The sequence below is a fragment of the Haemaphysalis longicornis genome, unplaced genomic scaffold (assembly GCF_048455015.1).
Source record: "Haemaphysalis longicornis isolate Haplotype H1 unplaced genomic scaffold, Haemaphysalis longicornis Haplotype H1 scaffold_7, whole genome shotgun sequence".
NCBI lineage: Eukaryota > Metazoa > Arthropoda > Arachnida > Ixodida > Ixodidae > Haemaphysalis > Haemaphysalis longicornis.
Genome location: NW_027526422.1, coordinates 177,442,724 through 177,458,839, shown reverse-complemented (window position 1 = coordinate 177,458,839; position 16,116 = coordinate 177,442,724). Strand labels below are relative to the sequence as shown.

Genomic DNA, 16,116 nt, shown 5'->3' with positions numbered 1-16,116 from the left:
ATAAATTGTGTTTTGTTCTTATCCTTTGGTACTGGAATAGCTGTTTAAACTTGATGGACTAAAAATATGCCTAATTTTTTTAAAGGCTGGTGAGGTAGAAGATCGAGCAACTCTGCATTCAGGAGCTCCCATGGCCTCCAAAAAAGAGCGGACCTGAATAATATTGAAAACGTGTGGGGCCTGATGAAGCAGGGACTGGCAAGGCTGCACCTACATGGAGCGTCAACAGATCTGCTTTCGGAGGCGGTGAACAATGAATGGACGCGACTTCAAGGCCTCCCGGATTATGCAAACACCTTCTACGCCTCGCTGCCTGCGCGCACGCGCAAAGTTGTGGAAGCTAGCGGAGCGTTCGCGCTTCATTAATACCCTTGCGTTCACGATCTTATTTTAATTCTTCAAAAGTCAATCAATTATTTTAATTTGCATGGAAAGTTGTCTATCGTTCCACAACTTTTTTCTGAAATTTCGGTAATGAATTCCGTACTTATGTTAGAGGCAATAATGATGTAGAGCTGTGCTGCGTTCATTTTTTGCGAGCAAATAAACTCGCCTGTTGAAAGCGCACGTTCATGTGGCTTGTATTTTTACTCGTGACGACAGCTTTTGACACTATCGTCCAGCAAACTGGGAGCTTGGGTGAAAACTGCGATAAAGAAAACACCGCTGCTCCCAACGCCAGCTACAAAAAAAAAAGAAAAAATGAAGGAACGTTCGCAGAAAAGTTGCCGCATGATTTTGCGGATAAGCGATGTGCTAGCTATCAGTTCAAATGCAAGCTGTTTGTGGGAGTGCTTAGCGCCGACCACCCCTTTTTAAGAAAATGGAATGTGCCTGGCACTGTCGCTGTAGGAGCACTGACAACAGCGCCGCCTGCCGCAATCATTCCGCTCTAGTCATGAATCACTTGTGCCAATCTTTTTTCGTTGACACTGTACATGGGAGATACACGGCACTGGGGTGAGAATGGCGAGAGATACGATGCGCTGGAACTATGATCTCGTTATTGCGGGAGAGAGAATAAAAGAAGCGCTGATGAAGGGAGAGACGAGATATGTGGCGGCGGGATTTCAATGATGGCAAGTGGAGCTGACGTTTCCATGCTGAGATGCTGGAATGGAAGGAGTGTACGGATGGAATGAAACGCGCAGCACAAATTTGAACAAATTCGATGGAGTGCGTAATCCTAAGCTTGATATGGGTCAAAGACAGAATTAGCGTACTCTAATTTAGGCAAGAAAAAAATCCCGCCATCTCCACGAAGTGAATGATGATGAGAGGGGCGAAGCTAAAATGCTTATCGGTAAAACCGTGAAACATTCGCCAGCACCTCATGTAAAGACTCGACACGCCAAGCTTACTGTTATGTTGTGTAATGTAGTCTGTTCATGCCACCAGGTGGCGCACAGTGCTAAGGTGGGCAATTTCCAGCATCATCATCAGCAACCGCAAGCCTGGTTATAAATATCGTGTAACAAGAATAAAGGCTCTCTTTTCCGTGGGTAGGAGGTAGCGTCTGCGTCTCTCTGCCACGGGATGGTGACTCGGTGGGCGGCGGATATAACATAAGCCATTATGTTGTATTCGCCGCCCACCGAATCACCACACGTGGCAGAGAGACGCAGACGCTACCTCGTACCCACGAAGGGACGTTGTGTTGTGTAATGTAGTCTGTTCATGCCACCAGGTGGCGCACAGTGCTAAGGTGGGCAATTTCCAGCATCATCATCAGCAACCGCAAGCCCGGTTATAAATATCGTGTAACAAGAATAAAGGCTCTCTTTTCCGTGGGTACGAGGTAGCGTCTGCGTCTCTCTGTCACGTGTGGTGACTCGGTGGGCGGCGGATACAGCACTTACCACCGCTCCATTGACAAGCCCGTCAACGACGTCGATGTTTGTGGTTATTGTGTACGCCTTGTTTGGGACGATGAGAATCTCCATGGGTAAGTTGGCGAATTCGGTGTGGGACATTTTAGCCGCCTTGGCCGTCGTCTTCTGCTGACCGTCTTGTGTCGCGTACCCCCGCTACGTGTCTTGAGCTCGCGGGCGACGAACGACAACCTCTTCTTCTTCCTCTCCTACCCGTTGGGTAGCAACGAACGCGTTGAACGTTTTGACCTCTTCGGCCAATCCTTGGTTTGCCAATCTCTAGGGGGATCCTGGCACAATCATCATTATTATGCCGGATACAGCAGCAACGAGGGACGGGAGACGGCCCGAGAAAGAGGAGCTTCGCCCCTAAAAGAGGTAAATCTTTTCAAACAGGCTAATTTACTTCGATAAAACTTCTCGCAGATGTATTTGTTTCAAATCAGTTTGCTAACCAAGTCGAGCCGAGGTTTGTCGTCGCCAAAAAGTTGATTTCAGTTGACGGCAGCGGCGCCATAGCCATGGAGGAAGTAAAAAGTTCCTCCATGGCCATAGCCTTCGCAACACATCACGTGACAGTCCACGTCGACCTCCGCCGCTACCATGCCGCTGCCGGCGGGTTGGCGCATGCGCTCCGCAAGCTGTGCTCACGTCCAACGGCCGAAAACCTTCTCGGGAGCCATCCCCGCTGGCATCGACATGGCGCCGCGACTGTTTCCGGAAGCCTGCGCTCATCCACGGCGTCAACAGCCGCTCCGACCATGGAGGTCCATGGCTCCGACCGTAGGTATTGGTCAGCGAAGGTGTCTTCCACTCTCCACAGCCGCCGCCGCCTCCAAGATTTCTATGCAGACTATAGGACGCTCACTGTTCTAGCTTCTCGAGCTGACAGAGTTCGTGCGCTGAACCCCGTTTCATTAATTGTTTGTGTTCCACTTTTCTGTTTTTCAGAAAGATGTTAATTCGCTTTCTTTGAGACGCTCATATGCCTCTTCGTTTGAAAACCGCTTCGCCCACGGCCCTTAACCGGCAATAACGTCACCCGCAGTACAGCGATGCGTTGAAAAACAGCAAACATCAGCTTGGGACAGTGGCACTTTGGTCCAAATACACTTCCAAGTTTCTTAGAGGGTAAAATGTAGTGACAGGTACTAAATTTCCTCCTTCAAATGTGCACGGGATAAGTGGCAACTTGAAAATGTCGTCAATTCCAACATTGTGAGGTGCTTTTCGCACCTCACAATGAAAAGGACTTTTTTGAGGGACGAAAAGATATTCGTGAACGAAAACCTGACTGCTCGCACAAAACATCTTTATTGGTTAACCAAGAACAAGGCTACCGCGAACCAGTACCGCTTCGTTTTGGGCCCAAAATGGGAAAATATATGCTAAGAAAGATGAAGGAATGTCACTGATCCGCATTAGCTGTGAAGCCGACTTGTCTAAAATAGTTGGAATTGATGACTGAAACTTGAGAATCTGTCATTGAATGGAAAACAGAAAATGCGAATGGGCTTCTGAGCATTGTAGCAATGTAGTATTCAATTTAGTACACGTAAATGTTAGAAGTTTGCAGAAACATTGGGGTATGCTCCAGGTTTACCTTGATTGCACGCTACTTTCATTGGATGTCCTTGTTCTTACAGAAATTAATGTCAGCAAATCTGAATGCTCTCAAATATTTCTTAACAATTTTCAGTTAATTAGTCTATGTAGAGAAGGTAGGAAAGGAGGTGGTATTGGAATGTTTGTGCGGAGCACTTGGCTGGTTGAACGTTTAGAAGTCCAGTTCAGTGAGGCAGAGGTAATTGCTGTTTCTATCACTAAAGATTGCGAAGATTTCCCGATTTGTTGCGTTTACCGACCCCCGAATAGGGATATATCTGTCTTAACGAACTGCATGATTTCTTAATCAAACACAGTTGCAATAAACAGGTAATTTTAGTTGGCGACTTTAACATTGACACATCTAATTCATCTAAGCCAGGAGTTACCGACTACTTAACATTATTGGAAGTCATGGTTCAGAAAATCTGATTCAAGGATATACACGTGAAGAAATACTAAACAAACGATTGACAAGGACGTGTGTTGGTCATATAAATATTAGGGTGCCCCAAAAAACTACCTTAGGCAGTATAATTAAAGAAAAGGTCTCTGATCATTATAATATTGCTATGTCTGTGTTAGGAAATGATAATGTACACGATAACGTTGAAGGTGATACCAAAGTTATTGTAAATTCTGGAAAGGTAGACAGAAAAATCGCATCATTTAACTGGGATTCCCTGCTACACTACGACCACTTAGAAGCTTATAGATTGTTTGTTGAAACATTCGAAAATATTTATGATGACTCAAAGGTTAAAATACCGGTTACACGGAGAAATAAATCTGGCCCGTGGATCAATGTAGAAATAATTTCGCTTTGTAAATATAAAAGCATTCTGCAAAAAAAGTGGCAAAGAAATCCTGAAAATACCCTTTTAAAGGAAGAGTTTCGGCAACTTAGAAACAGAATACCAGCAAAAATAAGGTTAGCTAAAAAATTATATCATCTTAAACATTCTACAGCATGCGGCCGTGACATACGAAAAAAATGGGGTGTCGTTAATAGTATTGTAGGAAGACCGCAAAAAAAGAACATTGATATGATGCTCCAAGAATCATTTCCGGATATAGCTCCCGTGACACTTGCGAATGAGCTTAACAATCACTTTGTCCGATCAATTAACCAACTTACTAACCTCGCTAACGCAAATCGCTTTGATGAATATACTTCGCCATCAAATATAAAATCAGCCTATTTTCCCACAGTCAATGAGTCTGAGTTATGGGATGTTGTTAAATCGATACCGCAAACAAAATCAGCTGGATTTGATGGAATTAGAATTCGAGATCTGTTTTGTAACTTTGAGAAACTGAAAAATATATTGCTCTATATAATAAATAAAATCTTCGCTACTGGTGAAATTCCGAATAAAATGAAAGTCAGTGTGATTAGACCCCTTCATAAGAAAGGTTCTAAAAAACTGTATGATAACTACCGACCGATAGCTATTTTATGCTCCTTGTCGTGTATTTTAGAGAAAATCGTGTATAAGTACATGATTTCATTTTGCACTAAATACGATTTAATAAACCCTGTTCAATTCGGTTTTCGCAGAGGACTGAGTGAGCACTACACATTTATTGGAAGACTTTAACGATTACATTTGCAGCAACTTTGATAATAAAAAAATGGTAATTTGCCTTTTCGTCGATTTGAGAAAGGCATTTGACACAGTTAACCACGAGTCATTGCTAAGGAAATTAGATACCTTTGGTTTCAGAGGACCCTATAAGCTGTTTTTTAATAATTACTTTTCCGATCGGGCTCAATGCGTCCGTATTTCAAATTGCAGTAGTAATACGCTTCCCATAGACCATGGAGTACCACAGGGGTCTGTGCTGGGGCCTTTATTATTTAATATATATGTTAACCAACTGTGCGATCTTCCTTTGAAATCAAAAATTTTTACTTTACGCGGATGATACAGTTCTTGCATTGGCCTGCGACACATACGATGATGGAGCTCGAATTATTCAAGAGGACATTTGTGTTTTGGTCGACTGGTTCAACATAAACAGTATTTTTGTTAACACATCAAAAACAAAGTTATTATGTTTTCATAGCCCGCATAAATCCCCAGCGCCGACTTACTCTATTTTTCTCCATGGTACTCAATGTTTCGGTTGTTCGTGCTCTGAACTTGATCTTGTAAACAACGTTAAATACCTAGGTTTGATCTTTGACGACACATTATCTTGGAGTCTGCAAATTGAGGAGGTGGCTAAACGGTTGCGTTTGATTTGTATATATTTGTATTTTTTGAGGTCGTGCTGTGACGTTTCCGTTAGAAAAATGGTGTACAAATGTCTAGGTGAGTCTATTATCAAATATGGTTTGATTGTTTATGGTTTTGCTTCCCCTTACAAATTAAACGTTATAAACCGAATATTGAATAAAATTGCCGTTAACCTTGTATGGTACGCGATACCATGATAACGATCTTCAATCAATTATGTATTTCTTTGACATGTTGTCTGTGCACCAGCAGTGTATTTTTCATGTAATAATGAAAAATTATTTTGATGATTCATTCAAAGTAGTAAACATTAAAGTAAAGCCGCTACGTTACACTGAACGATTCGTCCTACCTCGTGTGTACACCAATTTCGGTAAAAGAAGTCGCCGCTTCTATATTCCATTTTAATTTAATAAGCTTCACTTTGACCCCAATATCCCTAACTTCACCACAGTGAAACGCTTGCTTCGACAGTGGTTGAGCACAGACGCATAAAGTTTCCCATTCTTCCGTTTGTAATTCTTACTGTGTTTGAACACCAAGCTTGCATTCCTTTATGTAACGATTGTATTATTTCCTTTCTTCCGAACCTTCCTTAATTGCAGTGTGTTCGCATGTCTTGTATGTTCCCACTCGTGTTCTCATTTATCGAGCTTGTTTTCTTATGTTGGAAATCTAGTACTTGGTTGTAAATGGCTATATGTATATTTATTATGTTCAATCACAAACTGTGATTCGCTGGGCTGCCCATCCACGCACACAAGCGACCCCCACACGCTTATGCGGGCTGGATCATGTATTTGTATATGTACAGTGAATAAATTGTTATTATTATTATTATTATTATTATTATTATTATTATTATTATTATTATTATTATTTTACCCTTCGCGCTTTGAGCATGTTTATCATCATCGCTCACAATAGCGATGACAGGGTTTCGAATATACAACCTCAATTCACGCCCTTGCATAAAAACACAAAAACTTTCCCAGACCTCAATATCACACTCGCTTGTCTGCCACTTGTGGGAGAAAGGCTCGGTTCATAGCCGTTAGGTTTGGCGCTAAAATCTTCGTGCCATGTGCTCGGCAGGCCAGTTGTAGAGCGATCGCGGCCTTCAAAATTTAAAGTACAGAGTAAACGAAACGCAGCAGTTTCTTCATTTACAAGAATGTATTATGCAGCTTTGACATGCCGGTAGTTTAGACATGCTGTTTATGTAGTCGCTATGAAATAAATGCTGCACTAACCGCAACTTTGTCGTATTACGGCACATGTTTGCTGCAGTCACGCCAGCAGACTGTAACTGCATGGTCGCCGCTCGGTTACCGCATTTGTGAGGAGCCTAGTTACTTGTTGTGAGGGACATGTTGGCTAATTTCCAGAGTTGCGACTCCTTGCTAGCTCCTTCATTGGTGTCATGTGAAGGGCTGACATTGCACGGTGCGCCCGTTCGGACACCCATGTTGACTTTGCCTGCTTATTTATTTCCTCGCATGGTATTACATCGTTTACAATGTTTATTTTCAGGTTCTATTCACCCTTGTAATTTTTCTATTGTCAATTGCCATTTCTCTTTTCTTCCTGACCTTTGAAATCCGTAAAACTGATTACTTTCTGCGGGATATAACAAACCTGTTTCCGCAGATGCGTGCAATATCCTGAGCAAATGCCTATATGCACTTTATCAGAAAGAACAATACACTAAGGCAATGAAGAAAACTTTTTTTGCTGGAATTTCTGAGTTTTTCCCCTCGCCAAAAACTAGGATAGCTTAGAAGTTCGTTATTGATGGTTTTTGGCTGAGACCAGCCTGAGGAATGGATTTCTTTTGAGCTACAGTTCTCTAAGAAACCTGAGCATATTTTTTCTACACCGCTCCAACCTGAATTTAGGCGTTAAAATTGAAAAAGACACACATAGTCAACGACAAAAGTTTTCTTTGGAGGGAGCAGCGTATACTCGCCGGCATGTTATTGCTCGTGGTTCAGTTTCGACGAAAAACACTTTTCATCAGCGCCTTTATTTGGGAACCTCCCCAGACATACGAGCGGCTTCAGCCCTGATACCCTCCCACAGCTCAATACAGAGAGGCCTGTCTCGTACCTGGCAAATCTTCGCCTCTAGTCGTTGCCGATCATTCGGGGTCATAAACGTTTTCCATTCACCAACTGGAGCGCCTCTTATGACACAATACTTGCTTTTGTCTCCGCGGTATCCCGCTTTGCTGCTCACGGCGATTCTGTCCGCCTTTCGCCTCATGGTCGCCACCGTCACATCCTTCATTCTCAGGGCGCTCGACAGCTCAAGGATTATCCCCAACAAGGACGCGTTGCCCTCCCAACCCACAGCGTAGCGCTCATCCAGAAAACGGGCCAGCCCTAACACGACCGTTTCGGCGTCTTTTTGCAGATCCTCGTATGTCGCAAATAACACGTTCGGTAGATCTTTCAGGGCAAAGCCCTCAGCCACAACGTCAAGGTATGTTTGGAAGCCAAAGCTGTCCTCGAGGAAGGAGTCGAAGAACTCGTGAAATGTTCCGTCCTGGAAGCGGTAGTTGCTCATGTCAGCCACCATGCGATATAAGGACACGCACGAGTCCCACGGGTTGCGCACGACGCACACGTACATGGACCCGGAATTCATCGTGTCCTGCTGTGGTGGCATGCCGGTAGAGAACAGTCGCATGGGCAGCGGAGACTTCACTAATGAGCGTACTCCTCGGGCAAACTCCTCGAAGGTGGCGATCGGCTGTCCATGGTTCAGTATAAGCTGGATAATGCAATTGACCCACTTTCCTCCCGCCATCGGGTACGAGGACAGGAGCACATCACCCGGGCATGCTCTAAACGTGAGGCTCTCGCTGAAGACTGCTACAGTGAGGTTGGGACACCTCTGGACGCCATCGATGACCTGAAAGTATGCCTTCTTCGGTCCCATTAGGGTGAGTAAAAGCTCTAAAATGTAAGCGACAAGAATTAATCCGCCGGAGGTATGAACGGAACCAAGCTACTTAGTTTTTCTCAGTTCGAACTGAGCCCTCTAGCGTCAGGGTAATTAAAGCAAGAGTTTCTATGCGATACGGGTTAATAAGCTTTAATCAGAGCAGTTGTGACACTTGTCCCTCATCCCCAAATGTTTAAATTTTATCAAACACTCAAAATTTTAATCACATGCACTTTGATTTATTTATGATAGGACGATATTAGCTCTGTTAAAGATGGGCTGTACAAAATCGTACAATCGTACAAAACAGGTCTTAAAGGGACACTGAAGTGATTTGTAAACAATGCGGGATTACGAGCGCAAATTGTAGTCCGGAGTCCCTAGGCCCTGTTTCGACCACTCTGAGCACGTTTACGCGAATTTATTACTGCTGCAAGGTGGCGGAGCGTCTGCACCGACACGGCCGCAAGGACTCCCCTACATGTGCGGACTGTTCCGAACTAAAGACGTTCGAGCACCTACTCTGCTTCTGCCCCCACCACGCGGGCCCGAGAGCAGAGCTCCACCGAGCGCTCCATCGTCGAGGCCTTCCCAGCGCCGACATGGAGGACCTTATGTTCCCGAAGGGACCTGCGGCAACCCAACGGGAAGTGTTCACTTATCTGCTTCACTTCCTGGAGATGACCGGCCTCACGCAGCGGCTGTAGCCCGGAGTGCAGTGATTGACTGGTGTGCCCGGACTGACAGCGTTCTAGGACTGACAGCTCTCTTTATACCTTTCTCTCCCTCTCTCTCTCTTTCTTCTTTATCCTATCACTCCCCCTCTACTTCCCTTCCCCTGCACTGGGTTGTATGCAGGTGAGCTCCCTGCCGAGCTCAAAATATCCCCAGTGAATTTCCTTTCATTTTCCCGTCGCAAACCACGACCACCACCCCGCGAATTTATTTAGTAGAAAAATCAATTCGAAAATGCTTTTCTCCTCTCTGCACTCTCGCCCATTTTCTTTGGCGTTTTCGTGTGATGTCAGCAGGAGAGGAGCTGGCAATTGGCTGCGCTACTGCACGGCTCGCCGACCTTCCGCGACCGAGTCAGTCAGCCCAACGTTTAGTCCGCCGGCCGCCGACGGGTCATGGCAATTCGCTAGATCAGTTGAAACTAAGCCACAACACGTTTGTGAATGGAAGAATGTGCCTTTCTTTACTTCGTTAGTTTGTACTCTGTTTCTAGCTCCAAGTCAAGGTCGCTTCACACAAGCGCTGCACAAGCGCACATACGACGCTTCGCTGACTGGTACGCCAGTAGGAAAATATAAGGCCTCTTGAAGGGGTAGAAGAGTCAGCGAAGTCAATATAGGTACTAAGGAAATAAAATCAACTGATATTTTTACCGTACAGCGTAAACTAGGGTGCGGGAAGCACTTTTTTGCGCTGGGCGAACAAGCACAGCGGTCAGCAGCACGACTACGCATCTGCGAACGCTTTTCCGTCTAAGAAGTGCAATTGCTAGACGCGAGCTATTGTGGAAACTCGGGGGACGCTTACTGCAAGAGCGCAATACAACAAATAGTCACCTAAGCTGCTTGAAATACTAAAACTAAATAAAAGTGTAAACTAGTTATATATTATATACCTTATATTTCCATTGCCGGCAGCGCTCTCGTTCGTGGCCGTGTGGTCTGGAGCGCCAAGTATATACTATAGTGTTTTGCCCGTCACAAGTTCGAATCCCCGCGGCTACAAGCTTTTTTTTTTTATAAGGTAACTTTTTCGTTTTTCGCCAATGTTTTCTATACTGAGTTCACCTTTTTTTGAGCCGCAACGTTCACTGCTCCACGAACTAGTCCGCAGAACTCGCGCAGCCTGGCACTGGCGCGCTAGCGAGTTCACGTTGGCGTGCTGTTGCCATAAGCACCAACTGCTTGCGGCAGTGGGCACAGGCCAGAATCAACAGACCGTTGGACTGGTGCGAACATGCTTTTTACGATACAGGCATGAGTGAGGCAAGCTCCAAATATGGGGGAAAATCGCATGCATTTGTGCGTATGCGGGGACGCGGAGGGCGTTCATGCACTGCGTAGGCCTCGGCTAGTGAATGCTACGATTCCAAGCCGTCCTGGGAGGTTTATCGTATGCATTTTACAGCCGACAACATGGCAGAAGCGTGGTACTATATATATGATTACTGGGACATTAAGAATGCCCATCCAACGACGCTATCGGATGTCAAACATATTGTTTTACAGAGCCGAAACCGAAACCGAAACTTGTTTGATTGCTAACCTTGGGCATCGTCCAATCACGGTGCCCCCTCCTCCCAACTGCACAGCTTAGTTGGTGCGGTAGTTTTTCTTCTTTCGCACTTTGTAAAATAATTACCGATTTGTCAACCGGATAAACAATGAAAAGTGTGCAAATGTGAGCCAGTCTACGCAGTGCAAGCAAAAACGGGAGCTTGACAAATTCACTTCAGTGTCCCTTTAACAACACAAATCTGCTTTTTGTTTACTTTCAATACTCTGACTCTGACCTAACCCTTCAAAACAACTACTACTCCAAAGCGACGCCTAAATTTCACGCTTGCGTTACCTTCTGTTCGGCGAAACTCTCTTATTTATCTGGCTAGACAAAAATTTAATTACTGTACAACTTACATCTGACACCCGACGTTCTCGACATTTAAAAAAAATGTTTGAGGTATGCGGACCTCATCGTCATCCTAATGTCCAGTAAAGGAAGTCTTTACTTATTACTTAATAAGCGGAAGGCAATGTTCACTGATCGCACTGTTTTTTTTTCTACAGAGAATTCCGACGAGGGACTTTCGTTGTAAGTTTTATACGCGGTGACAACTTAAGAACGGCACCGAAAGTTGCAGCTGTGCGTTATCACCGTAGACGGATATTTCTCCTCGCGGCGCAAGTAGGGCGTTACTGGGAATATCTTGAACATGGCGTGAGCCGTTCCCGTGATATTTTTGACTTAATATGCTTATAAACGAGTACAGTGACGACAAACAAACTGCGTGAGACAAGGCAGACGATATCACGCATTCATAGCAAACCCCTTTCAAAACGCGCGCGCACTGACGTCACGGGTCCGGCGCTTTGACGGAGTGATACACTACATGAGGTGGTGCCGCTCTTGAGTTGTAACCGAGTATAGTTAATAGCTATAACCCGCCGCGATGGCTCAGTGGCTAAGCCGTTGCGCTGCTGAGCACCGGGTCGCGGGTTCGATTCCCGGCCGCAGCGGCCGCTTTTCTGGTGAAGGTGAAAAGCAAAACGCCCGGGTGTACGGGATTTCGGCGCACGTTAAAGATCCCCAAGTGGTTCAAATTAATCCGGAGTCCTCCACTACGGCGCTCCTCTTCGCCTGCGTTGCATCGGTGCGTTAAACCCTACCATGAAAATCAATTATTTAATAGCTGTAACTCCTACCTTTCGGGAAATCCTCACTCCTGATGATTCGAGAGAAATGAAATCAATGGTTTAGTGGTCAGCTCAAAAGAGACAGTGAAGTAAAAATATAAGTTGCTGTCAGTCGATAGATTAGATGACCGAGAACATGAACACACCACTCTTACGCGTAGCTCTTTGTAAAATAAAGTCGAAAATAGCAAAAACGTGGACACATGTGCTTCCGCTACTGGCTATCCCCGAGATTTTCACTGGAAGTGCTTAAAGAGACCGATAAACGATTTTTGTGGACTATATATCCTCTATCCCCAATGAAAAGGCATCGCGTAAAGCACCTTAGCCAGAAACGGTTTTGCTGAGAACGTACTAGAAACTATTAAATCAACATTTTTAGATCTACGAGCCGAATGTGTCCTCCGAAAATTAATGGTGACAACCATGGCATACAGTACCACGGCAACAACTTTTGTCTGTATGCGAAATAAAAAGCGATATTTAAAACATGTCCCCAGCTACAAAAAGTGTCAAAGGCAGGCCTTCTTATTCCTTCATGTGTTTTTTTTTTTTAATTCACCAGTCTATTTTGCATGAAGGCGCCATCTCTTGTGATGGACGGCAGGTAGAATCTGGCTTCACGTTGTGGAGGTCGGAAGTTCGATTCTCCCTGGTCGCGTCATCTTTTTAAGCTGCCGTTGGCGTATTTGGTAACTGAAATTTTGGCAAAACAAACGCCCCTGACTCAGGCACAATCGTTGAAGCGCCTTCACTGGGTCTGTTTACTGAACGCTGCCGTTGATTCTGGGCATGTAGCCACACTTAGAGCAACCCAGCGGCGGCGGGCGGCATGTCTTAAAAATTTTCAAAAGAATGTTCAAAAATACATATACAATTTGAACTTACACAAATACTTTTGTTAAAGGTTTTCAATAAGTGAATAAACGTTCCAACAGTTACAGTAGCTGCTAGGTTTGCAGGTCACGTGACCGGGACACATATTGTAGTGTCAAGATTCTACACTACGAACAGCCACCCTTCCGATTTCAGAAGGTTTGCTGCCAAATTAAAATTATTCCTGCCAGTTTGTTTATAAATTGCTTGTGGTTGCCGGGCTACATGAAACGGCGGCTTTCATATTAGCCAGAGAGAACATTTACGCGACAATAAGCGCTCGTTCGCTCATTTAAATTCTGTGGCATGCGCAACGTCTTTCCTGGCTGCAGCTGGATGGCGCTACTCGTCCGTACTTGGGGCGACAGTACCGGTTTTTAAGGAAGCGCGCGAGCTACGCTCGAGCGGTTGCTTGATGCCAGCGTTCATGGGGCTCTGAAAGGACACTATGTTTTCTTCGACACAGTGTCAATACTCATCACGGTTCCAAGGGGGGAAGATTTTTCCCAAGGTCTGAAGATCAAAAGAATGTTAGGTAAATTTAGGGAAATCACGACTGATTTTATCAAAACTAACCAAGCGGGTCAGTGTGTGGTAGCGTTGTATTCGGTTGTTTCTATACCACCATACACCACCACTGCCTCGCTCAATCCTTGGTTATCGGGACGCTAACAGCGCCATCTTTTGATCAGCGTTTGATTAGCGATTTGGCACCAATTAAAGCGTATTTAGGCACCGAATCAGCTCTAATATGGCTATGGAAGCGCATATGCGTTTCCTAGTTAGTACAGCCAGCCGTCACTTGAGCTTGATTATGGAGCCTATATCACAGCATAAACGTACCTAGAGCATACAAAGCCACCGGAACTGAAAGAAATAACAAATAACAGCCAAAACGGACCCGCACTGGTTGAAAACCACGGTGTAGAAAAATATTCAACATAAATAGCCGAAACCGAGCTAAAAGAGGAAAACCCACAAAAACGTAGAAGAAGCAGTAGCTGAAACTCACCAAAAGGCAACGAAAATACCCGAAATCCCATTTATAGCATAAATATGTCATAGAAAGATTATAAGCGTGAAAAAAAGTGCTAATATTCAGAAATTGCAAACTTATTAAACTAAAACAAGCGGTAAAAGGATTAGAACCCGCGTTAGGATGTTTGGTTCGCAGGAGCGGAACTGCTACACTAGAAGTCCAAGCGGTTCTGAGTGAAATAATTGAGGGCCACAAGCACGTGGACACAGCTTGAAACATGCCCGTAGATGGCGCCATGCGTCGCTTGGCTGGGCTGACTAGGAAACGCCTATACGTGCTATGGAAAGATAAGGCTTTCGCTTAAAGCAATTTGCCGGTGAACTTCAGCGTCCCTTTCGGGCCATCACTCTGGTTTCGCGTAATCCTTCAGCATCAGCGTCGTTGTAACCAAGCGGATGAAGAGGCCACTGAGATAGTCGAGTAGATCGAGCAGGACTGCAGAGGAGAAAAGTATGGTGAATTGTGAGGGTGAGAGCGGTAAGCAAGGCCGCGCGAGCCATGCTCGGCTGCGGTGACGCGCTGCAGAGATCAGATCAGATTAAAATTTATTGTTGCCACAGGTGGGACCGTTTTCAGGTCGACTTCAGGGTCCTTCTGGCGACGGCAGGATTCATATATGCGGCGTCTTCGGCCACCTAGGCTAGTGAGACCTGGATCATAGGGTCTGTGCTGAGCAGCGCGGCCTCCCACTGCTCCCCGTTCGTAATTTGTAATAAAATGGGGTGCTTTTTAAGAGTTTGAAGGGGTTTTCCTTCACCGGACCAAACCACATGTGGTACGTCTGCGTATTTATGGCAAAGAGGGCATCGGTTAGAGTGCAACTCGGTGTAGTAGAGCGATAGGAGAGCAGGGGTGGGAAATGTGGATGTTTGAAGTTGGCGCCATACAACAGCGTGGCGGCGGGAGAGGGAGGGGTCGGGTGATGGAAAGTGAGCTCTGGACAGTCGGTAGTAAACGCGCTGCAAAAAAAAAAAAAAACACTGCAGTAGCGCGCACGCCGTCTCGCATTCAGTGATGATGCGATTACTACCTATGACGTAGCAGCTATGCGCCGTCACTGAGAAGCTGCAGTTTACGCTGCACTCAAATTTCGCATTAGGGAGTATCGTAACCGTAAGCAATTGTTTTGCAGCGGAGCAGTATATGGCTGAACCCCCCGCCCGCTCGGTTTTTTTTTTCAGGGGAACCGCTTTACTCGGCGCCACTTGGCTGCTCCTTCTCGCGGCGTCCGACGCTTTTTAAAGCAACGTTTTCTAGCTCTACCAGACAATGGTTCTTTTGTGGCGTGCGGGACAACAAACTCCCAACGCCGCGCAGGCGGCGGCGGAGGGAGGGGCGCACGGTTTAATTCACAGACCACACTAAAGATGGCGCGGCGAATTTACCCAAAGCTCCCCTCGCGGAAGTGATTGCTCGCCGGCGTCGGCATCGGCGGTACGGTTTTGTCGTCTGCTTTAGCGACGGTTGTCTGGGGCCTGTTTTGGTGCAGCTTCGCGTCCACTGCGCAGTGCCTTCGCGAGGCTTGATTAACTTGTTTGACAGCACCTCCAATGGACGCCCGCACCCGACGGAAGTAGGTGGTTGTACGGCAAGCATATGTTAAGGATTGCTTTGCAGGGCAGGAAAACAAAACGTACAAACCACATACAGACATCTCGCCGCTAGAGAAACGCTACCATTTGCGCACTGCTTGCCACGAATCGGACTCCGTTTTCTAAATTGGTGAACACCATTTCGATCGGTTGTGTTTTAAGAGGTATTACAAAAGGAAAGTAGCAACTGGTTCTGATAGATAGCGATTATGAAAGTTCCCTCAGCTTTCTCGTCATTCTCAAACTTACCAAACTAACTGGTTTAAATCGGTATAAATAGGAATCACTAAGCTCAGATGTGGAATTGTTTCGGTGTCTGCGCATGTGAAGCGTGGTGGTGTAGCCCCAAGCTGGTACATAAGGATGGCCAGGTCCCGCTGTCTCACCCCTCGAAAGACGTTCCTCTCCGTTTTCTTTCTCCCGACTCAGGGCCGGGATACAGCCGCGGCGTCGTCCGCCGCTCTAGCCCGGCCGTGGCCGACGCTGCTGATGCGTTCGGGACGCCGGCCCCGC

The 16,116-nt window shown here is 45.7% G+C and overlaps 1 protein-coding gene across 1 annotated transcript; it reads right to left on the bottom strand.

Annotated features, from left to right (window-relative positions):
• Window positions 1–299: 299 nt before the first annotated feature.
• On the bottom strand, window positions 300–8,662 carry LOC144146684 (sulfotransferase 1C4-like). Its single transcript, XM_077678612.1, has 2 exons — window positions 7,924–8,662; window positions 300–313 (listed from the first exon to the last, which is right to left on the bottom strand). The coding sequence occupies exons 1-2, from the start codon at window positions 8,660–8,662 to the stop codon at window positions 300–302; spliced, it is 753 nt and encodes a 250-aa protein (XP_077534738.1).
• Between the last annotated feature and the right edge of the window lie 7,454 nt (window positions 8,663–16,116).

What these genes read in the sequence shown, in the direction of transcription:
- LOC144146684 (XM_077678612.1), bottom strand. Translation starts at nt 8,662, where the DNA reads ATGGGACCGAAGAAGGCATACTTTCAGGTCATCGATGGCGTCCAGAGG.